General features: G+C 41.2%; 2 protein-coding genes across 11 annotated transcripts in view; one reads left to right on the forward strand and one right to left on the reverse strand.

Annotated features, from left to right (window-relative positions):
* Positions 1 to 19,861, forward strand: part of CCDC106 (coiled-coil domain containing 106) — a 54,232-nt gene that overhangs the window by 20,863 nt on the left and 13,508 nt on the right. For 2 of the 3 annotated variants that reach the window (XM_087918388.1, XM_087918387.1), the window contains exon 2: positions 18,459 to 18,531. The gene's annotated coding sequence lies outside the window, so the exon portion shown is untranslated. Of the gene's footprint in view, positions 1 to 8,428; positions 8,491 to 18,458; positions 18,532 to 19,861 lie in introns of those variants that run through there. The other variant, XM_087918389.1, reaches the window with a different exon arrangement.
* On the reverse strand, positions 304 to 8,415 carry LOC113443505 (uncharacterized). 8 transcript variants are annotated; one of them, XR_015740455.1, is made up of 4 exons: positions 8,356 to 8,415; positions 8,151 to 8,246; positions 3,882 to 4,774; positions 304 to 1,279 (listed from the first exon to the last, which is right to left on the reverse strand). XR_015740455.1 is itself a non-coding variant. In XM_087918395.1 (4 exons), the coding sequence occupies exon 4, from the start codon at positions 4,723 to 4,725 to the stop codon at positions 3,970 to 3,972; it is 756 nt and encodes a 251-aa protein (XP_087774521.1). In that variant the 5' UTR covers positions 4,726 to 4,774; positions 7,515 to 7,673; positions 8,151 to 8,246; positions 8,356 to 8,391; the 3' UTR covers positions 1,592 to 3,969. The 8 variants fall into 8 exon arrangements, 5 of the variants coding, with proteins under 5 accessions (XP_087774521.1, XP_087774518.1, XP_087774517.1 ...); XM_087918395.1 differs by lacking the exon at positions 304 to 1,279 and adding an exon at positions 7,515 to 7,673 and having other exon boundaries at positions 1,592 to 4,774; positions 8,356 to 8,391; XR_015740453.1 differs by having other exon boundaries at positions 7,940 to 8,400.

Below are 19,861 nucleotides of genomic sequence, written 5' to 3' on the forward strand. Positions count from 1 at the left end.
TGTCCCTGTTCCCTGCGCCCACCCACCCCAATTTAAAGGCACAAAACATACTCGTGTAAAATCGCGAGAATCAGCTATATAAAACACACACACACACACACACCCCTCCCTCTCACATTACGTTTAGGTTAAATCAGGGATGCCCAACCTTGCCAACTTTAAGACTTATGGACTTCAACTCCCAGAATTCTGTATTCGTCAGTGGAACAATAAGCAAGGTGAATTACAGTTGAATCCAAATGTTGGAAGAATTATCCTTCTGGGTTCAGTTCCAAGTGGGGAAGAAAGACACTGGAAACATGGTTACTGCTTGGAAAAATGGTTTATTGATGAACAGGATGAGTTCCTGGGCAGAAAAATAAGGGATGCTGATTCCCTTGGTTTTATGCCCTCTGCTGGGATTTGGATTTGAACTTGTATTCTGATTGGTTGTCAGGCTCCCATGGGGCCATGCAAGGGCAAATCTGTAGGCCAGGGGTCCCCAAACTTGGCAACTTTAAGGCTTGTGGACTTCAACTCCCGGAATTCTCCAGCCAGTTGAAGTCCGCAAGTCTTAAAGTTGCCAAGTTTTGAGACCACTGCCGTAGACTGTCCTGAGTCCCAGGTTTGGTTGAGCCTTACTGGATGATGATGTAATGAAAAGGCTTTGGGCAATTCCTATTATGGCTTTACCTGGAGTAGATCTTTGTTATGTAAAAGACTGGCCCAGGCCAGAGTAATGGTCCATTACCAAAGGCAGGGTGTGTGTCTGAGTTTCTGCCTCCGTGAGTTTCTACTTTTCTTTTTAGGGGAAATAGCTTGCCTTTTTAGTATATCCTAAAATATTTCATTTTCCTAGGAGAGGAGTGGCTTTTAACTTTGAACACTAAAATTCTTCTAGGATTGAAATTTCTACGTTAGAGTTATGTTGCAGCAAGTCTTGGAGGATCACCACTTGATCAAAAAAGTAGGCCTACAAATGTAGTTCTCTTTCATCATTGAATGGTGGTTTGGATTTTCAGAACTCACATCTGATAGCTCAACAGAGACCTTCATAGTGCAATAAATATAGCAAAAGTTAAGAGAACACCTGTTTTCCTGCACCTTTAGCAAAGTTAATTGTGCAGAGTAGGGTAACCTTAGCTGAGATGCAAAAATCCAAATTACTTGATGGCAACAGTATGATGAACAGTTGTGGATATCTAGTCTAACAAAGAGGATTAAGGGTGACATGACAGCTGTCTTGCAGTCCTTGAGGGGATGTCACAGAGAAGAGGGGATCAAGTATTCTCCAAAGTACCTGAGGACAGAACAAAAAAGTAACAGGTGAAGTTCATTAAAGAGAGATCCAACCTGGAACTAAGCAGAAATTTCGTGACAGTGAGAACAATTAATCAGGGGAAGGGCTTGTGTCCTGAAGTTGTGGGTGCTCCATTGCTGGAGGTTTTCAAGAAGAAATTGGGCAGCCGAAATGGCATAAGATCTCCTGCTTGATATGGGAAATAGACTAGACAACATCCAAGGCCCCTTCCAAACGCATGATTTTATATTTTCTGCCCACCCACACCCAAAAGGCTCACTTCTATGCAACAGATCAACAAGACAGAGATAACACAGTATGACTTTATTTGAACAGCACAAGAAAATGAACCAGAACCCCAGAGAATTGTTTTTAATTAAAAAGAGAGCAAAAACAGACGTAAGTCAAATATACAACATTAAGTAGAGGAAATGTGGCCACAGCATCTCCCTGACTGCATTCCAGTCCATCTGACACCTTGCAACACATGTCTGCGTAACAGTCTTTCCTGCTTATTCCCCCCAGCCTCACATCACACCCATCACACTACCAAGGAAACAGACCCTAAAACCTGTGAAAATACTGTAGGAAGCCACAGCATCACATATTTCTCCCAAACCAATCTTAGAACTACCCTATCAGGACTGCAGTAGTACAGTCAACAATTAGATGACAGTATAAATATTCTTGCTGCAGTATTGTGGTTATCTGGATTTTACAATCCACATATGGTGGTTGAGCTCAAGTGGGAAGGGTTCTTTTTTTGTTATTATCCTGGAATTACAACAGTGTTTCTCAACATCAGCAAAATAAAAATGTATGGGATTTCCCAGCCAGCATAAGGAAATTTGATGCTAATACTAATTCAGAGGTAAACTCAAGACTTTACCAGTTTTGGCCCTAAATTATCTGGAAAGCAGGATTAAAATGGCACCATTTAATTTGAATTTTTTTAAGAATTGGACTAGACCTGATAAGGGAACAGTTGAAGTACTGGTATTCTCAACTTAACAATAGTTCATTTAGTGATCAAAGTTACAATGGCACTAAAAAATGTGACTTATGACTGTTTTTCATTGTTACCACCTTTGCAGCATCCCCATGTTCACGTGATCAATATCTAGATGCTTGGCAACTGGTTCATATTTATGACTGTTGCTGAATCCCGGGGTCATGTGTTCCCCTTTTGCAATCTTCTGACAAGCAAAGAGGGAAGCCAGATTCACTTAACTGGGTTACTAATTTACCAACTGCAGTAGATTCACTTAACAATTGTGGCAAGAAAGGTCATAAAATGAGGACAAAACTCACTTAACAAATGTCTCACTTGACCACATAAATTTTGGGCTCAATTGTGATCGTTGAGGGCTACCTAAACTATTTGAAGCGTGAACTAAAAATCTTTGGGAAGGGATTCTGAAATACCAATTTTAGCTGGAAAACAATTGGGGATTTCAAAATAAGAGAGTGCTCATGTCTGACAGTAAAGGAATATCCCACATTTTATCCTTTCTGCCCCAATTCCCACACTGGGTTTTTATGCTTGTAAAAAAAAAGTAGAGATGTCTTAAAACTGTGCTTGAATTTTGAGAGGAACAGTGGAGGGAGGCTCAATAACCAAACATCATCCTAATTCCTCCTAATTTCAGTTATTCCAAAAGCAGCACCCAAGGGACTCTAAGAGAACACCTTCCCTCACTTTTTTTTACTTACACATTATCATGGAGCCAGATCCTTGTTTTCCAGGAACTATGAAATTTAGTTAACATTTCCCCCAGCCTCTTTTATCATTCACTTGGACAAAACCTCTGTTATCTTTGAAATCCTATGCAGAAGAAAAGGATATCCTCCTAGCTGCCCAATTTGGCATCTCTTACCACACCAGTTGGGACTCTTGATACAAACTCTAGAATGGAGAGGAAGGCCCTAGTTTTCCACCAGGCTATTTGTGGGTCAAGCAATATATGGAAAGGGAGGCCTATTTCAGGCTTACGGGCGGTAGACTTCAATACCAGGTCTACAGATGCATTATTAATAAGCATGCAGTGTTGGTCTATCTGATAAACAGGCCTTTGGGGCATAGATAATAAAGGCAGTGTTTATGCAGTATGGGTAAATCTACACAGTGCCTGTTGGAGTCCCCCCTGCCATTTAGGCCTGGCACGAGAAACGGCTCCTGCCAGAACACTATAGCCAGGCTAAATGCAACCACACTATGCTGCATGTAGTAGAGAAGTGATGTTCAGCCATTGTATCCATGCTAGGTGTGCACTGCCTATATGGACAATAGTAACAATGATGCTTGGGAACAAAGCAGAAGGAAAGGATCTTCCTGACTGGGGGGTGGGGAGGAATATATAGGCATGATACACTCTAGTATCTATAAAATATCATACCAGGTCCTCATTGGCAAGAGAAAGTAGAAGAGGTCCATGCCAAATCTTGGCAAGCTGCTTTCAGCATGCCTGCTAATTTTTAGCACACTGGGTAGAAATTCTCCACTCCAGTTTTTCCTATGGAACAAAATAGTTGCAATTGTGTTGACTGATGTGGAAATGTCGGATCAAAAAAGCCCAGGCAGATTTAAGCAAGCTAGAATTACCATTGCATGCATGGAAGTTAGCAGAGCCTGGACCACACTTTCCTAGATAGGTCTTCAGGCCAAATTAAGTCGCCACAAAGACCAATCTTCACGGTGTGGGGAGGAGCTGCAGGCGATGCTTCCGGCGGATATGCCTCTGGAGGGTGTTGCGTTCCCCGAAGCGCATGTGGCACGCTTCACACTGGTAGGGCCGCTCGCCAGTGTGCACCCGCTGGTGATGGGAGAGCTCCCCAGAGTCACGGAAACGGCGCTGACAGATGGGGCACTGATGAGGCTTCCGGCCCGAATGGGTGTACTTATGGCGCTCCAAGTGGGAAGTGCGCTTGAAAGCTTTGCCACATGCTCGACAGATGTGGGGCTTGCTTTCTGAATGAGTAATGCTGTGGCGTTGCAGGTAAGACAGGTACTCGAATGTTCGCAAGCACACAGGGCAGCTGTATACCTTGCGCAAGGTGCCCCCAGTCCCACCTCCTTCAGGGCCCCCTGCTGTCCCCACTCCCTCTTCCACCAGTACAGTGTATGGCAGCCCCTGACTGTCAATCAACAGGTAATGCCCTAGTCTAGAGGTTTCTCCTTGGTCGAGGCCTGTTGTGGTCACACCTGGAGCATGTACCTGCCTGTCTGCTCCTGGTAAGCCATTTAAACTCTGAACAAGGGTGCCGCTAGGAGAAGGTGCTGGTGGCCGAGAGAGTTTAGGAGGTGAAGAATGGACATCCTCTCCCTCAACTCCCAAGTTTAGCTTGATGTGCTGTCCCACATTGCTTTTGGATTCTTGCAGGCAATCCAATGTTTCTGATAATTTATGAGGATCCCTTATAGATTTGGGATGTCTCTGCAGCTCCATGAGTTTTGTATGAGTATATGACTGATTTCCTTGGGGCACAGTACCAAGTCTGTAAAAAAAAAAAAGCAACTGCAGCAATTAACTTATGCAATGTAATGATTTGTTAATAAGTTTTTTTTAAAAAAAATAACCATATAGAAACAGCCCAAACTTTTCAAGAGTAGAACTGTTAAATTTTAATTAAATAGCCATGTCAACAAGCTGAACAGTTGTGGCTGACATTCAAATATCCAAAATTAAGCAGTTTAAGTGAATGAAATTAGCATCTTAATACAGGTGTATTTTGGAATGGGTGAAGAAAATGCTACATGATGATTGGATAGATTCTCAGACTGAATACATATCTCACACAAATAAGCCATAATAATATTGTTTGGACTTGGCTTAAGAGTGGTGATCTCAGCCAATTGTACTTTATTCATCAAACCAAAACTGCATCAAGTTATGGCTCAGAGCAGAAGTGAGTATTTTCTTTCCTTGCTGTCAATGGTGGCATGACAAGTTATGTCATCACCAGAGGATATATAGCTTAAAATATTCTGCTCAATTGTTCTCTTTGGGGCAGAGCGGAATTAAATACAGAATTAATAAATTTTGCCTTACAGAGGCTTTCAGAACTATTTTTCATTTGTATTTAGCATTTTTTGTATTTAAATCCAGGCCGTTTAAGAGTACCTAATCTGCTAATGATGTTTAGCAGGGTAATTTGGATGGTGTTTTATGCCTTGTTAATTAAACTTTTCAGCCATTAATCCAGTAACATCCCAAGACTGTGCATGTCTAGTTAGAAGTAGATATTATTCTCTTCAGGGAGATTACTCCAGCTAAATACCTTTATGATTACAATCTAAGGAACACTTGATTTGGCAATAAATCCAACTCTGCTATTTCATTTTATATTTTGGGTGTTACATTTCAAAACCTGATTTTCTCAGCTTAAATGTCAATTTATCTTTGAATGAAAAAGCACAGGATTAGGCTACAAAACTGCAATCTATTGTTTCTTTGGTGATATGTAAAGTTTGCAGTCCCAATTGATAGGGCTAGCAAGACTGCAATCCTATGCATACTTAATTATTAAAGGCCTACTGGACACACTAGATCTGGAAACATGCATTCTGTGTAGCAGCAAACTATTTTAGCTGGTAGCAAAATAACTGATCTTGCCTTGTTTCACTTCCCTTAGCAATGTTATTCAGCAGAATTCTGGGAAATCTGTGCACCTAACAGCTGAACAAAACATTTACGAACACTACAAACATCAAGACTCCTGATCAAACTCTAAATAATACCTATGTATTTTCTGTATTTAATAAACATTATCTTAATCCTTATCATCTCTGTCCATTTTAGTCAGATTTTGCCCTTTAAAATCTGGACCATATAACAGATGTGTAAATTTCATGTCAACTATAACAGAAGAGATGCAAAACAAGAGATCTGAATAGACTAGGCTTGGGCAGGCTAACATGATGAGTATTAATCAATTCCAACAAGCCTTCTTCAATTTGGCACCTTCCAGATGCGTTAACACATAAGAATGTAAGAACAGCAATGATGGGTCAGGACAAAGCCCCAGTAAGTCCAATATTCTAACTAAGATGCCAACCCAATAATTATCTTGGCTCTGATATGCTTCGTAAACCAGTGCATTTGCAAGGTTCAGATATGGGAAATCTGGTCTTCAGAATGAGGCAAGAGACATTATATATACTATAACTTGTAAAGTTATAATTTCTTAATTAATCAAACCACTACTTCTCCTACTCCTATTACTATGAGGCTGTTTGGTGAAGTGGTTAAAGCATAAGGCTAGAAATGGAAAGATTATGAGTTTTAGTCCTAATTTAGGGGCAAAACTAGCAGGTGAACTTGTGCCAGTCACTTTCTCTCAGCCACAGGAAGCAGGCATTGGCAAGACATTTTGAAATACTGTCCAGAAAAATGCAGGGATTTGTCTCTGTAGGGCAGTTGCCAGGAATCAACACTGACCCAAAGGGTAAAACATAAAACAAAACAAATCCCACCTCTCTCTATTACTAAGGAAAGGATGAAAAAGATTAAGAAATGCAGAAAAAAGGTTATCCTGGTTTTCAAAGAATATATACTGGTTAATACATCAACATTTCACACAAATTCCAAAAAAAATAACTTACTGAAATGTGGTGCATGTAGCAATATTTAAAAACCTTTAGGGAAATAGCAATGAGTTCCTGATAAGGATGCCTGGTTTTTTGTTTGGAAGCAGCAGTTGGAAAGTGGAGCGCTCAGATTTTCTTAAATTTGTGATTATGTATTTTCTTCTCAGTTTTCATTTCCAACTTAGCCAACCAGATGCTTTGGGAAGTTTGCTGAGGAAATCACAAAAGCAGCAGTCTTCCTTTAGTGTTCAAAGTTAAACTGCTTCTGAACATGGAAGCTCAGTATTTGATTTATAATTTTTAAAGAAGAAATGTCCAGTGGCAGTTGAGGATTGAACAGATTGGAAGAAGTAAAGAGCTACATAGCAAAACTTGCAGGATAGATGGATCTTAGATCCCCCATTTTTGGGACAAGCCAATTTCCACAACCATGATTCTCCTCCTTGAATATTACATGCCAGTTGCTATCCCTCCAATTAGCATTTGCAACAACTTTTTTTTTTCTAGGCTTGGTATCATATGTAGCCTGAGGACTGGCTTATTAAATTCCACAGAATGGTTTTGGCAGAAGTCCATGCACTTCACCTTTCTCTCCCAAATAACGGTAATACCCATATGTAGATGGAATTAAACAGGCTCTAAACTTACCCTGCTTGGTTGGTATTCCAATATCTCTGTTCTCAACTCTCATCCCTGCACCTAAATTTCACAGCAAGGTGCAGTTGGTGCCACCATGCACCTTGGGCTCTCATCCTGTAGAAGGATGCCACTGTAATGTCCAGGAGACAAGGGAGGTCTTTGGGCCACCTATCAAGATGACAAAGTCAACTGGCAGTGGCAGGCAGTGATCCAATTAAAACCGTGAGCATTACAAACCCAAGATCTCCGTAAGGATGTGCCTGGCAGAACATACCCCTGCCTGAAAGGCTCACAAAGAAAAAGACAGCAACGACATCTTCGACAGGGGCAGGCAGCAATCCTGAAGTAACATTCCACAGAGCAGCAAAGTTATCCAAAGCACAGTTATAGGTAAGGATGGTTTTAAGAAAGGATCCAAGATTAGGAGCACCTACCCAGCAGGCACAGCCGGTGCCAAGCAATGCCAAAACATCCTGGCAGATGAATCCAAGCTGATTATTCGCCCAAAGACTTGGTAGAGTTAGCACTGGGCTCCCAATATCAGTTTAAATCGGCCACCTCCATCTCCAAGCCCGATTAGCGCTACCGATGTGGGTTTTGTGAGGAGAAAGGGAGAGTACGAATCCTTCTATTTATGGTACCTACCTTTCCCCCACTCACCAAAATCAATAATGGGGGGGGGGTGTATACAGAACAGGATATCTGCTTCCCTTAGAGTCTCATAGAAGAGAGGGACCAGTCCTAAAGAAAAAGTAGGGAGAACTCAAGAGCAAGTCGGAAGAAAGAAAGAAGGGAAGAAGACCCCCGAGGAGAAGGAAAGGAAGATCTCTCTAAAGGGTGGAGGATCTACCTAGATCAGAGGTGGGTGGGCAACGCTGGAGGGTGGCGGAGGAGGAGAAAGAGGAGGAGTGAGTGTTACAGCGAAAAACGTCCTGACGGAAACGCAGCGATTTCTCCCACCGGCTCAGGCTACAGAGGTTCCCGGGTAAATAATTCCTTTCGTTTATGCGCAATCTTTTCTAAAGCGCCCGTGAATCCTAATGTAGGAAGCCAGAATGTAGAGTAAAGGTATCCCGGCTGTGGCTCCTTCCAGCGAAGAGACAAACACCCATTCTGGCAGAAGTTTGAGGATATTTTCCCCTCTGGAATGATATTTTTTTGGGCATCCAGCCAGGAATTCTCTGTTCGAGATGAAATCCTGCGGCCCCTTATCTATCTCTATTCGTAGGATGCTTCTCTTCTAAGCACAAATGCGTAAAGCTAACCCAGGCATTTTGGTTTTTATCTCTGCCAGTTGTCTCCTTAGTAATTTATTCTCTTCTTCAAGACTTTGCTTCTATTTAAATCCATCCAATCCCAATCCTAATATTTGTGCTGTCCGAAAAAGACAATTGGGATGTGAGTTTCATTTCAAGTGAGTTTCAATTTCAACCCTAACCCTCCCCTCACTACCAGGTATTTTTTGCCTAAAATATAGGCAAAGATCTCCAGACCTATCTTATCAAGCCAAAAGTACTGTACATATGTGTATGGAGTTTAAGAAGGATTAATAAATATAAATGTAGCATTTTCCAGTAGGGAACAGAATTATAGTTGTATGGGACCTTAGAGATCCAGCACCCTGCTCAATCAGGAGATCCTGTACCATTCCAGACAAATGGCTATCCAACCTCTTCTTAAAAACCTCTAGTGATGAGCATTTCTGGAGGCAAGCTGTTTCACTGATTAATTGTTCTTACTATTAGGACATTTCTCTTTAATTCTAGGTTGGATTTCTCTTTGTTAAGCTTCCATCTTTTTTTCTTTTCCTCCAGTGCTTTGGAGATTAAGATGACCCCCTCTGTGATAGCCTTTCAAATATTGGAAGACTGCTATCATGTTAACCCTGGTCCTTCTCTTCATGAAACCAGATATTTCCAGTTCTCACAACCATTCGTTGTATATTTTACCCTCCAGGTCCCTTAATCATATTTGATGGTCTTCTCTGCATTCTTTATAGAATCCCAACATCTTTTTGTATTGTGGTGAACAAAAAGCAGCATTCCAAAGGTAATCTCACCTGTGCAGTATAAAGTGGTGCTATCACTTCACGGGATTTTGAAACTTTCCCTCTCTTAATGCAGCCTAGAATTAAAATTAGAACTAGAATCTAGAAGAGTCTAAAACTAGGATTAGAACTAGAACAGCTGAACAGTTAGGCATTAGGGCATATCAATGCTGCATAGACTATATTAATTACCAGCCAGTTAAACATCAGCTAGATAGTATCACCAATAAATGAAACAGATGGCTTGAAGTTGTACTCAAAAAGTATTTGCCAATATTGAGTGCCATAAGAGTCAGCCCTGGCCCTGTCCTTTCCAATCTTTTTATTAAAGACCTGGATAATGGAAGTGGAGGAACTGCTTATCAAATTGGCTTGCAATTCAGAATTGGGGGATGGGAAGGCTCAACCTTAGATGATAGAAATAATGCTTCTGAGAGTTTAAAGAAATGGGCTAAAAAAAAATCACAATAAAATCCAAATGCAGACATCTTTACTGAATCAAAAACTGAATGCAAAGATGGCAAATATTTGGTCAAAAACAGACCTTGTGAAGTTGAGGTGCTACAGGAAGTGGAATGGAACTAGGATCTCACCTACATCCTGCATTTTGGGCAGGATATATGGAGGTCAGTTATACTTTTATCTAAAGATGCCTACACCAGATTCTAGTTGTGTATGTATTGTACTGTGGACAACAGCATTTTAAAGGTACAGTCACATAGCACTAGCCAATCAGAAGCAGGGCCATAAGCATACAGACCACCTATTGGTTTACAGGATGATGCTTATACCCCACCTTTCCTGCAGGAATTCAAGATGGTGCACTTTTCCTTAAATCTTCCCATTTATCCCCACAATGAATTAGTTTGGGAAAAGTGTTACAGTAATGGCTCAAATTATTTAGTAGATTTATGTTCTGCCATTCACTGGGATGCTTAAGGTTCTTAAGGTAATGTTCTCCTATTTTTCCCAACAACAACCCTGACAGATGGATTAGGATGACAGTCAGTGCCTTGCCCAAAGTCACCCAGTGAACTTTTGTGGCTGAAAGTGGAATCGAACCCAGCCTCTGCACTCCTGGCCATTAACCTATATCAAACAGTCTAAAATTAATTCAGCCATTCATTTCATTCATAAGATTGAAATATTAAATCCCAAAGAGTTAAAAATGCATCCTATTTTGCAGCACACTGATATTTTGAAAAATCAAGCATAACTGAGGAAAAATTGGAGCTTGAAACTTTTTGAAATAAGTGTATTTTTTTGCACTTGCTATTATCTGTTTATTTCTGCTGTTTTGTTTCTGCCAGAATCATTCAGAGTATAAATTAAAAATCATCTATTAAAATAGCTGTAAGCTAAACTACTCCCACAAATTTTCAGAAACTCTGGGAAAAGAAACAGGACATACTGGGTTATTTTTTGAGGGCAGCGATTTTCTGATTGGGGAAATCACTTTGCTCTAGAGATAAATTTTCTACAATTGGTTCAAAGTAACTGCCCCTTCTGGCCAGCTGGTCTCAGAAACATAACAGGAATAAACTTGCTTAGTACTTTGATGGAAGACTTCAAGGGAATGTTAGGGATATAAGTGAAATGGGGGGTGGAAACATCTCAGAAGAAAACAATCACAAACTATTCTGTAGTATTGCTAGAAGAAATGCACGGGTATGTTCATGAGTTAAGCTTGACTCAGAAAAGAATTTACTGTTGAGAGATAGTTGAGAGTAGTGGCTAAAACAGTGTTTCTCAGCCTTAGCAACTTTTAAAACATGTGGATTTTATTCCGAGAATTCCCACACCAGCATTGGCTGGCTGGGGAATTGCAGGAGTGGAAGTCCACACATTTTAAAGCTGCTAAGGTTGAGATACAATGGTTGTGAGTTTTATCTTGCCTTAGGCATGAAGCCAGCTGGGGAATTTGGGGCCATTATTCTTCTCAGTTCTAAGTACTACTTCCAAAAATATTGCCAAGAAAACTACATACATCTATTCATTTAATTGCCTGGAGTCAAGACTGACTGAAGATAATAAAAAAAATAAAGCAATTCCTATACTTGCAAAACATAAGGAGGGATTTGTTTACAACTCTCCTCCAGCTTTTCCCTCAAACAGTAACTTTATGAGCAGGGGTGGGATTCAAATTTTTTAACAACCAGTTCTGTGGGTGTGGCTTAGTTGATGGTCATGTGACTGGGTGGATATGGCTTGATGGTCATGTTATTGGCTGGGCATGGCCAACTCAATATCATTCACATCGAGGCACGCATCTCCTCGCCTGGCCTCTCATGACTGTGGGGATGCTGCAACAGTCTTAAGTGTGAAAAATGATCATAAGTCACTTTTTTCAGTGCCATTGTAACTTTGAATGGTCACTCCACAGAAGCAAAGTACCAGCAAAGGAGAGAAAAAAAAAACTCCAGAGAAGTTCCTGAGACAGGAAGTCTAGTCCTGCCAAGGATGTAATAAGGGTTAACAGAGAGGCAGTTTCTGGAAGCAACACCAGAAAGTTTCCTTCCTGCCTTCTTTACAGGATTAAGCCAGTAATTTCTTCTAACAACCAGTTCTCCGAACTGCTTAGAATATTAACAACCAGTTCTAGTGAATAGGTGCGAACTGGTAGAATCCCACCCCTGTTTGTCAAGTAGGCTGAGCTGAGAGAGAACGATTCACCCCAAATCAGCCAAGGGGTTTCTATAGCTGAAAGTGAAATTGAATCCCAGTCTTTTACAGGCAGTCCTTGTCTTCATTTAGTGACCAAAGTTATAATAGCACTGAAAAAAGTGACTTATACCTGTTTTTCACACTTATAACACATTGCAGCATCCCCATAGTCACATGATCAAAATTAAGATGCTTGGCAACTGGTATTTATGACACATTCCTGGGTCACGTGATCACCTTTTGCAACCTTCTGACAAGGAAAGTTAATGGGGAAGCCAGATTCACTTGTGTTATTAACGTACCAACTGCAGTGAACACTTAACCATGGCAAGAAAGGTGGGTAAAATAGGGTAAAACTCAATTAAGTTAGCAACAGAAATTTTAGTCATAAGTTAAGGACTACCTATAGTACTACTAGACCATAACAACTACACTACACTTGCTAAATATTAGACTCCATAACAGAAAAGAATATTTGTAGCTCAGGGTTGAACTGTGGAATCCTTAGTGCTCTCTGAGCTTGGTTGTTTGCTTGCAGATGTTTAAATATCTAACTAGGGAGCATCATAATCAGTGCTTATTGTTTATTAGATTTTAATACTGTAGAAAGTCTTAAATAAAGTAAATAACCTAGGATCACAAACTTCCAAGGAAGGCACCATAATTTTGTTTATAGTGTTTCTTGAATTGTTGGAAATGATCAGATCACATTGTCACATCCTTAAAAACTTACATTTTTCTGGCTTTTTCACCTCGAATAGGGGTTATCAGGCAATTAGAGGTGGTTTTTATGAATCTGTTTCCTCCTCAATAGTTAAACTACCTCTGTGGCCATCATAAGGGCAAAAGCCTTTAGGGCAGGATAAAGCAGTTAGTTATCTTCCTACAGAGAATTGAAATACATACTTCTAAATAGATACACAAACAGTGTTTTACCTCCCTCCCCATTCAGCCTTCAGTCATCTATGACAGTGGACCTCAACCTATTGAACACCAGGGACTGGTTCTGTAGAGAGAGGTTTTTCTCTGGACTGGAAGGGACCATAGTTTCACATGCTGTCGGCATCTCATGGATGGGACTTTAATTTTTTGTGGCTTGCTGCAGACCAGTGCTCGTCCATAGACCAGGGGTTGGGGAACCCTGATCTATGATAAACTTTGCTTATTTGCTTGAATAGATTTTGCTTCCACCCAAATGATTTCCAGGCTAAATGCTTTGCTCCACCCTGATTCAGTGGCTGTTGGGGATGCTCTAATGCCTCAGCCTATGTAATATTTTTCTACCAATGAAGTGATTTTGGAATATGGTGGCTGTGGCCTTGCATCACGTTAACTATACCATAATTTATCTGTGGCTTAGCATATTATGTAAACAATGTCCTTTATGGCTTACCATAGTGTGGGAAACTAGCAATTATGGCTTTGTCAATAAACCATAGTGAAATAAAATATACTAAGCATGTCCTGACACACTGCAAACAGAACATGGAGGAAGAGCAGGGGATTTCAGCTGGTTTGGGAACTTCTATTACCCATCTTTGGAACCAAAGCAGGCTAGGGCTTGGTAACTGCTTGGAGCAAAACCCGATGATGATGATGATGATGATGATGATGATGATGACGTTATCCATTTCATTCTGTCCGACTCTTGGTGAGTCTATGGGCCAGGTCTCTCCACGTCTTCCAATCTTGCACTACTTCTTTGAGTTGTTCTATGCTCTGGCTGGTGTCACTTTGATACAGTGTCTAGCCACTGTGTTTTTGAGTGGCCTGGTTTCCTTTTGCTGCTAATGCTTCCAAAAGTAGTTGCAAAATCCATTAGGAAGCACTAAATTGTACTATACTTGTGTGCAACATCCTGATGCAATAACAGGTAGTCCTCAATTTACAGTCATAACTGGGACAGAAACTTCTGTCACCAGCAGTAATTGAGTTACACCTGATTTTATGAACTGTTTGCTGGCTGTGGTCATTAAGCAAATCATCTTTAAAATCTCTTCCCAGTCAGCTCAAGGGCCCAGCAACCAGCAGCTATAAAAGCCCAGAAAAGCAGCTGGAAGGATGGATAGATAGATAGTGGTTTTGTTACTTGTGGAAATAGGTCCACTGGAAAAACCTAGGGCTAAGAGACAGAAATACTATTTTTTGGCAGTAGGGATCACAAATTACAGTAGTCTAGTATTAGTAATAGATAGTAGAAGTGGTAATAAACCTGTGAAAAGGAACTGGGAGTAGTGTGCTTGGGTATAGATTGCCTAAAATCCAAGGGGGCTTGTGTCAGGTCTCTGGGTTTTGAGAGCCAGCTGACTCTCAAATACTGATAAAAGAACCTGTGATACTAGAAAAGGTCCCAACATTGGGAAAAGTGGAAGAAAAGAGAAGGACAATTGGCAGGAAGGTAGGTGGACTCAGTTATAGTGCTGATGGGCACCCCCTTGGAAGACTTGAAAGACCAGATTAGGAATAAATTATCCTGGACCAAATCTATCAAAAATGGTCATTAAGAGCATTTTTTCCAGTGCTGTTGTATCTTTGAACATCGCTAAATGAATGGTTGTAAACTGAGGACTAATTGTATAGATAAACAGACTGGACCCTTCATATTTAACCTGTTACTGAAATCAAGGAAGATGACATGTTTATCTTAAGCAGTGGTTAGAGGCATCTGGACAAGGCTCCAGAGGTGAGCAATGTTTATCATTTAGTATAGCAAAAATCATACCCAGGGTAGTCGATTTATATGAGAATGAAGTATGATTGACTAATAATCAATTACGGGTTTCATGTGATGGATTTGCTTTGTGTGAATATATGACAATTCTCTCTTTTCTGTAGTAAATTGTATAAAAATAACTAGGCCTGATTTCTGGTGCCCTCCTTGGGTGCGTAACCCAGAGGCGTCCTCTTCTGCTTCTGTACAGAAATAGAAGTTTTGCCTTTCCTTGATCCTGTGAAGAAATAGGCGTCTTCACACTGGGTTCCATACTTAGCCAGCCTTCTGGCCTAACTTGCCTGCCTTGATTTCTGACAAGCTGGATGTTTTAAGCGGCTTCTGCGGAAAATATAGCGCCGAAGTGCGAAGATCTACATTCTTAATGGCTCATTCCCACATGCCGGGAGTCACTTGTGGAGGTACCTGAACTAGGCGCTAGATCTTTGCCACTGCCGTAGAGACCCCTGGGTTTTTCGCTTAGATTTTACAGCCTCCCCACCCCACCCCCCCAACTTTCCCAGTTTAAGGCCGTTTTGCTCCTCCTCGGCTCCGCCTCTTCACGCCGCACTTTGCAGGAGCGACCCAGCGCTGCTCGCATACCCGAAGCTCCGACTTGGGATGCTCCGCTGTGGATGCGGCCACCCTGGCGAGGAAGGTAAAAAGTTCAAGCGGCGGCGGCGGCGGCAGGGTTGCAGGTCAAGGCTTCCCTCGACGTTTTCCCGCATCATCTCCGCTTCGAAGATCCCCGCGTCCCTCGAGATCAGTTCTGCGAACATCCCAGCCTGTCGCGCTCCGAGCGCCTGGGCACACCGGCGGGGCTAGCGGAGGTCCTTTGGCGTCTCCAAAGTCCTGGCTGCGCGTCAGCCCCAAGATTTGGAGATTTGGAGGGATGTGTATGGTGTGGGGGGAAAGGGGTTTGAGAAAAGAAGGGAGGGCTTCTTCATCGCAGGGTAACAGCCGGGGCCATTTTGGAGTAGTGGTAATGGACTCTGGATTTTCTTTGTAATGGAGAGGGGAGAACGGGTGGGTTGTTATGGATCCGCCCGCCCAGGGCACTTGATTGGTATCGTCATGCCGTACCAAGAGTTTGCTGGTATCAGGGGATATAGATTCGGAGGAGGGGGCTGTAGGGAAGGATGGGTTGATGCTAAGCCTGGGGTATGAATTAACAAAGCCCCCCCACCCTTGGCTTTACAACTATTCATTTAGAGTACTGCATCGGTTTTGGTCACCACACTATAAAAAGATGTTGAGACTCTAGAAAAAGTGCAGAGAAGAGCAACCAGGATGATTAGGGGACTGGAGACTAAAACTTGAGGAACTGGGCATGGTTAGTCTAGTGAAGAGAAGGACCAGGGAGACAAGATAGCAATGTTCCAATATTTGAGGGGCTGCCACAGAGAGGAGGGGGTCAAGCTATTTTCCAAAGCCCTGAAGGCCAGATAAGGAATGATGGATGGAAACTAAACAAGGAGAAATTCAACCTGGAAATAAGGAGAAATTTCCTGGGAGCTTCATCAGTGGAAGCCTTCAATAAGAGACTGGACTGCTGTCTGTCAAAAATGGTGTAGGGTTTGCTTAGGGGGAGGGTTGGACTAGATGACCTACAAGGTAAATTCCAACTCTGCTAATCTGTATCTGTATATATTAGTTGCTGTTCAAAGTTACAAAAGCACAGGAAAAAGGGGGCCTTATGATTGCTTAGATTAGAACCATCACAGCATTCCTGAGGTAACATGAGCAAAATTCAGGGGCTTGGTAACTGGCATGTATTTACAATGATTACAACATCCTGGGGTCATGTGATCTCCATTTGTGACTTTCACAACTGGCTTCTGGCAAGCAAGGTCAAACTGCAGTGATTTGCTTTACACCTGTGGCAAAAAAATAAAGTAAAATGGAGCCCAACTTACTTAACTGGCCTGTTTAACAATGGAAATTTTGGACTGAATTGTGGTCGTAAGTCAGGGATTATCTGTAACCTGTTTCAATGATTCTGACCTCTCTGGGTCCATCTCTCACCAGCTGTTTTGTTGGAATAATTGAGACACCTTGTTGAATGTTGCAATGCTTCTGCATTGCAATAATTAAAAATAAAATCAGCTTCATCCTCCTTGAGTTTCTCTGCATGAAATACCTTGGCCAGGAGCCAGTTCTAGATAGTGAGATCTCAGCAATAGGCACAGGTTTTTTTCTCTATTAAATTCTGTATTAGAAATTCAGTAATAGATAGACCATTGTTTAGATTGGGGATCAATTCCCCATGCTGGCTGGGGAATTCTGGGAGTTGAATCCACAAGTCTTAAAATTGCCAAGTTTGGAGACCCCCAGTTTAGATCAACTTACTGTTCTCCAAAGCCACTCACATAATTATAATTATAGTAGATGAATAGAAACACATCTGGAGTATGTCAGGCTGGGAAAGTTTAGTTTATAGCAGGAGTCTTCAAACTTGACAACTTTAAGACTTATGGACTTCAACTCCTATAATTCCTCCTCCAGTCATTTTAGCTCAGGAATTCTGGGAGTTGAAGTCCACAAGTCTTAAATTTGCCAGTTTGAAGACCCTTAGTTTATAGGGTTCCATTTATTTTTGGCAAAGAAACCTGCTGGATAGCTTTAGGCAGGTTACTCTGCCTCAGCCCAACCCACCTTGCAAGGTTATTGTGAGGAAAATAGAAAGAGAAAAGTGTATTGGATGCATTCACCACCTTGTGTTATTTATAGAAATAATAAAATGGGAAACAAACAAGCAAACTTTTCTACTGTACTATTAGATGTCTCCCTGTGGTCCCTATACTTCCTTTACAGGAAGTTCTCATTTAATGATCACTTTGTTTAAATACCTTTCAAAGTTATGACGGTGATGAAAAAGTAACTGTAATCAGTCCTTACATTTATAATTTTCTGGTCTGCAATGCATAGGGAAAGCTGAAGTAAAATAAAATCATGATGTTTCGTTTTGCAATCACCTCACTTAATGATCAAATTGCTGGTCCCATTGCATTATTTTTTCTGCAGAAAAAATGTTTTTCCAGCTCTAATTAATTTTATGTTTTTTGTTGCTGAGGCTAAATTTCTTAAGGGCATACTGTATGTGTTATCCCTGTTTCCTGTACCCCTGCTCCTACAGGTTCATTTCAGACAGCTGCCTACTTTGAATCTAAATCATATATTTCAGGAAACCTGGTATATGTTCAATCCATCAGCATTACAAACAGAGAAAGAGGCATTGAACTGACCTTTGATTGTGTTTTATTTTAAAAATATTCATAGAGTTTCATCATTTAAAATCAAGAAACGAATTCCATACGTGAATAAGCCATTATAGAAAAAGTGCTATCATTCATAGAATAATGAATTGCTTCAGATATCACCATCTCTTGAATACTACTTTGGTGTAAGTAAATTCCTGTACTAAAAAAATTCTGATATAGTTATTTTGAAAGATGCTGTCATCCTCCTGTCATAGACTATACCAGTTTCTTGTTCTCCAAACTTACTGAATTTCTCTTTTGCCTTCAATCAGGTGTTTGAAATTATTCCCAGGAAGCAAGGAGCTGTGTGAAGAAGATTGGATCCCAATTATTACCCTGGCTCAGGTAGAGATTTTGTTATATTCTATTCACACAGTGAACCAATGCAGAGTGAGGAGGCCCCAAAAGAGATCTCCACTGAGCATAAAACTCCCAAGCTTAGTTTGAGCCAGTTAGTTAGTAGTTGGATTCCTCTATCATCTTCAAAGCAGAATGAAGCACACCATGAGAACATTATGTGCAAAGATGACCACTGTCTAAACTTTCCCACACAGTGGCAGAGGAATAAAAATTGAAATTGTGTATGTGTGAACAGTGCTTGCTGCTTTGAGATCAATGAAGGAATGGTGTAAAAAACAAAAAATAAAGCAGAAATATTGTAGAAGGTTTTTGGGAGGAGGGAGCAATGGGAGAGGCTTGCTTTATTTGTTTGTTTGTGTGTGTGTATACACACACACACACACACACAAAACCCTGTATAAGCCATATATATATATGTATATGTATAAACAGAAACAAACAAACAACTACCATTCCTAGATGTACTAATCTACAAAAAAACAGATGGCACACTAGGACACACTGTATACCAGAAGAAAACACACACTAACCGCTACCTCAATGCCCAATCCCACCACCACCCAGCACAGATAAACTCCGTGGCTAAAACACTAATTACTAGAACCAAACGCCTGGCAGACAAGACACACATTAAGACTGAACTATGCACCCTGACTAAAGTACTGACAGCCAACGGCTTCCACAAAAGCAAAATCACCGGCTTGATCCACAAAAACACACGGAGACATAATAGAGACCCAGAAGATGAACAGACCTATGGGACAGCTGTCCTGCCCTACATAAGAGTACTACAGACAAAATTAGTAAGACACTACACAGACATCACATCAAGACTGCCTTCAAAACAGACAGAAAAATAGCAGCCACCCTTAGAAATCCCAAAGATAAAATTGACCTGGAAAACCAAGGCATATACGAAGTCCCCTGTGCATCATGCCCAGCCACATACATTGGACAGACCAATAGAAGAATAAGTACCCGCCTGGATGAACACAAATATGCAGTCAAAAAGCTGGAACACACTTCCTCACTAGTCCAACACATGGAAGCCACAGGTCATAGCATCAACTTCAATGGCACCAAAACCCTAACCACTATAGAAAACCCCAGCCATAGAATCATCAGAGAAGCCATAGAGATTGAAAAAAGACCAGAAAGCATGAATAGAAGAGATGATTCCACCAGGCTGTCAATCATTTGGAAGCCTGCACTCACAAACAAAAAAATCTCTACACCACAAGCCAGGCAAACCCCCGGGCACAGATAGATCCCCCCTGATACCTCCAGCTCAAACACACCCCAACCAGGCACCCAG

This window comes from Pseudonaja textilis, chromosome Z (assembly GCF_049901715.1).
Source record: "Pseudonaja textilis isolate UNSWEBS1 chromosome Z, rPseTex1.2, whole genome shotgun sequence".
Taxonomy (NCBI): domain Eukaryota; kingdom Metazoa; phylum Chordata; class Lepidosauria; order Squamata; family Elapidae; genus Pseudonaja; species Pseudonaja textilis.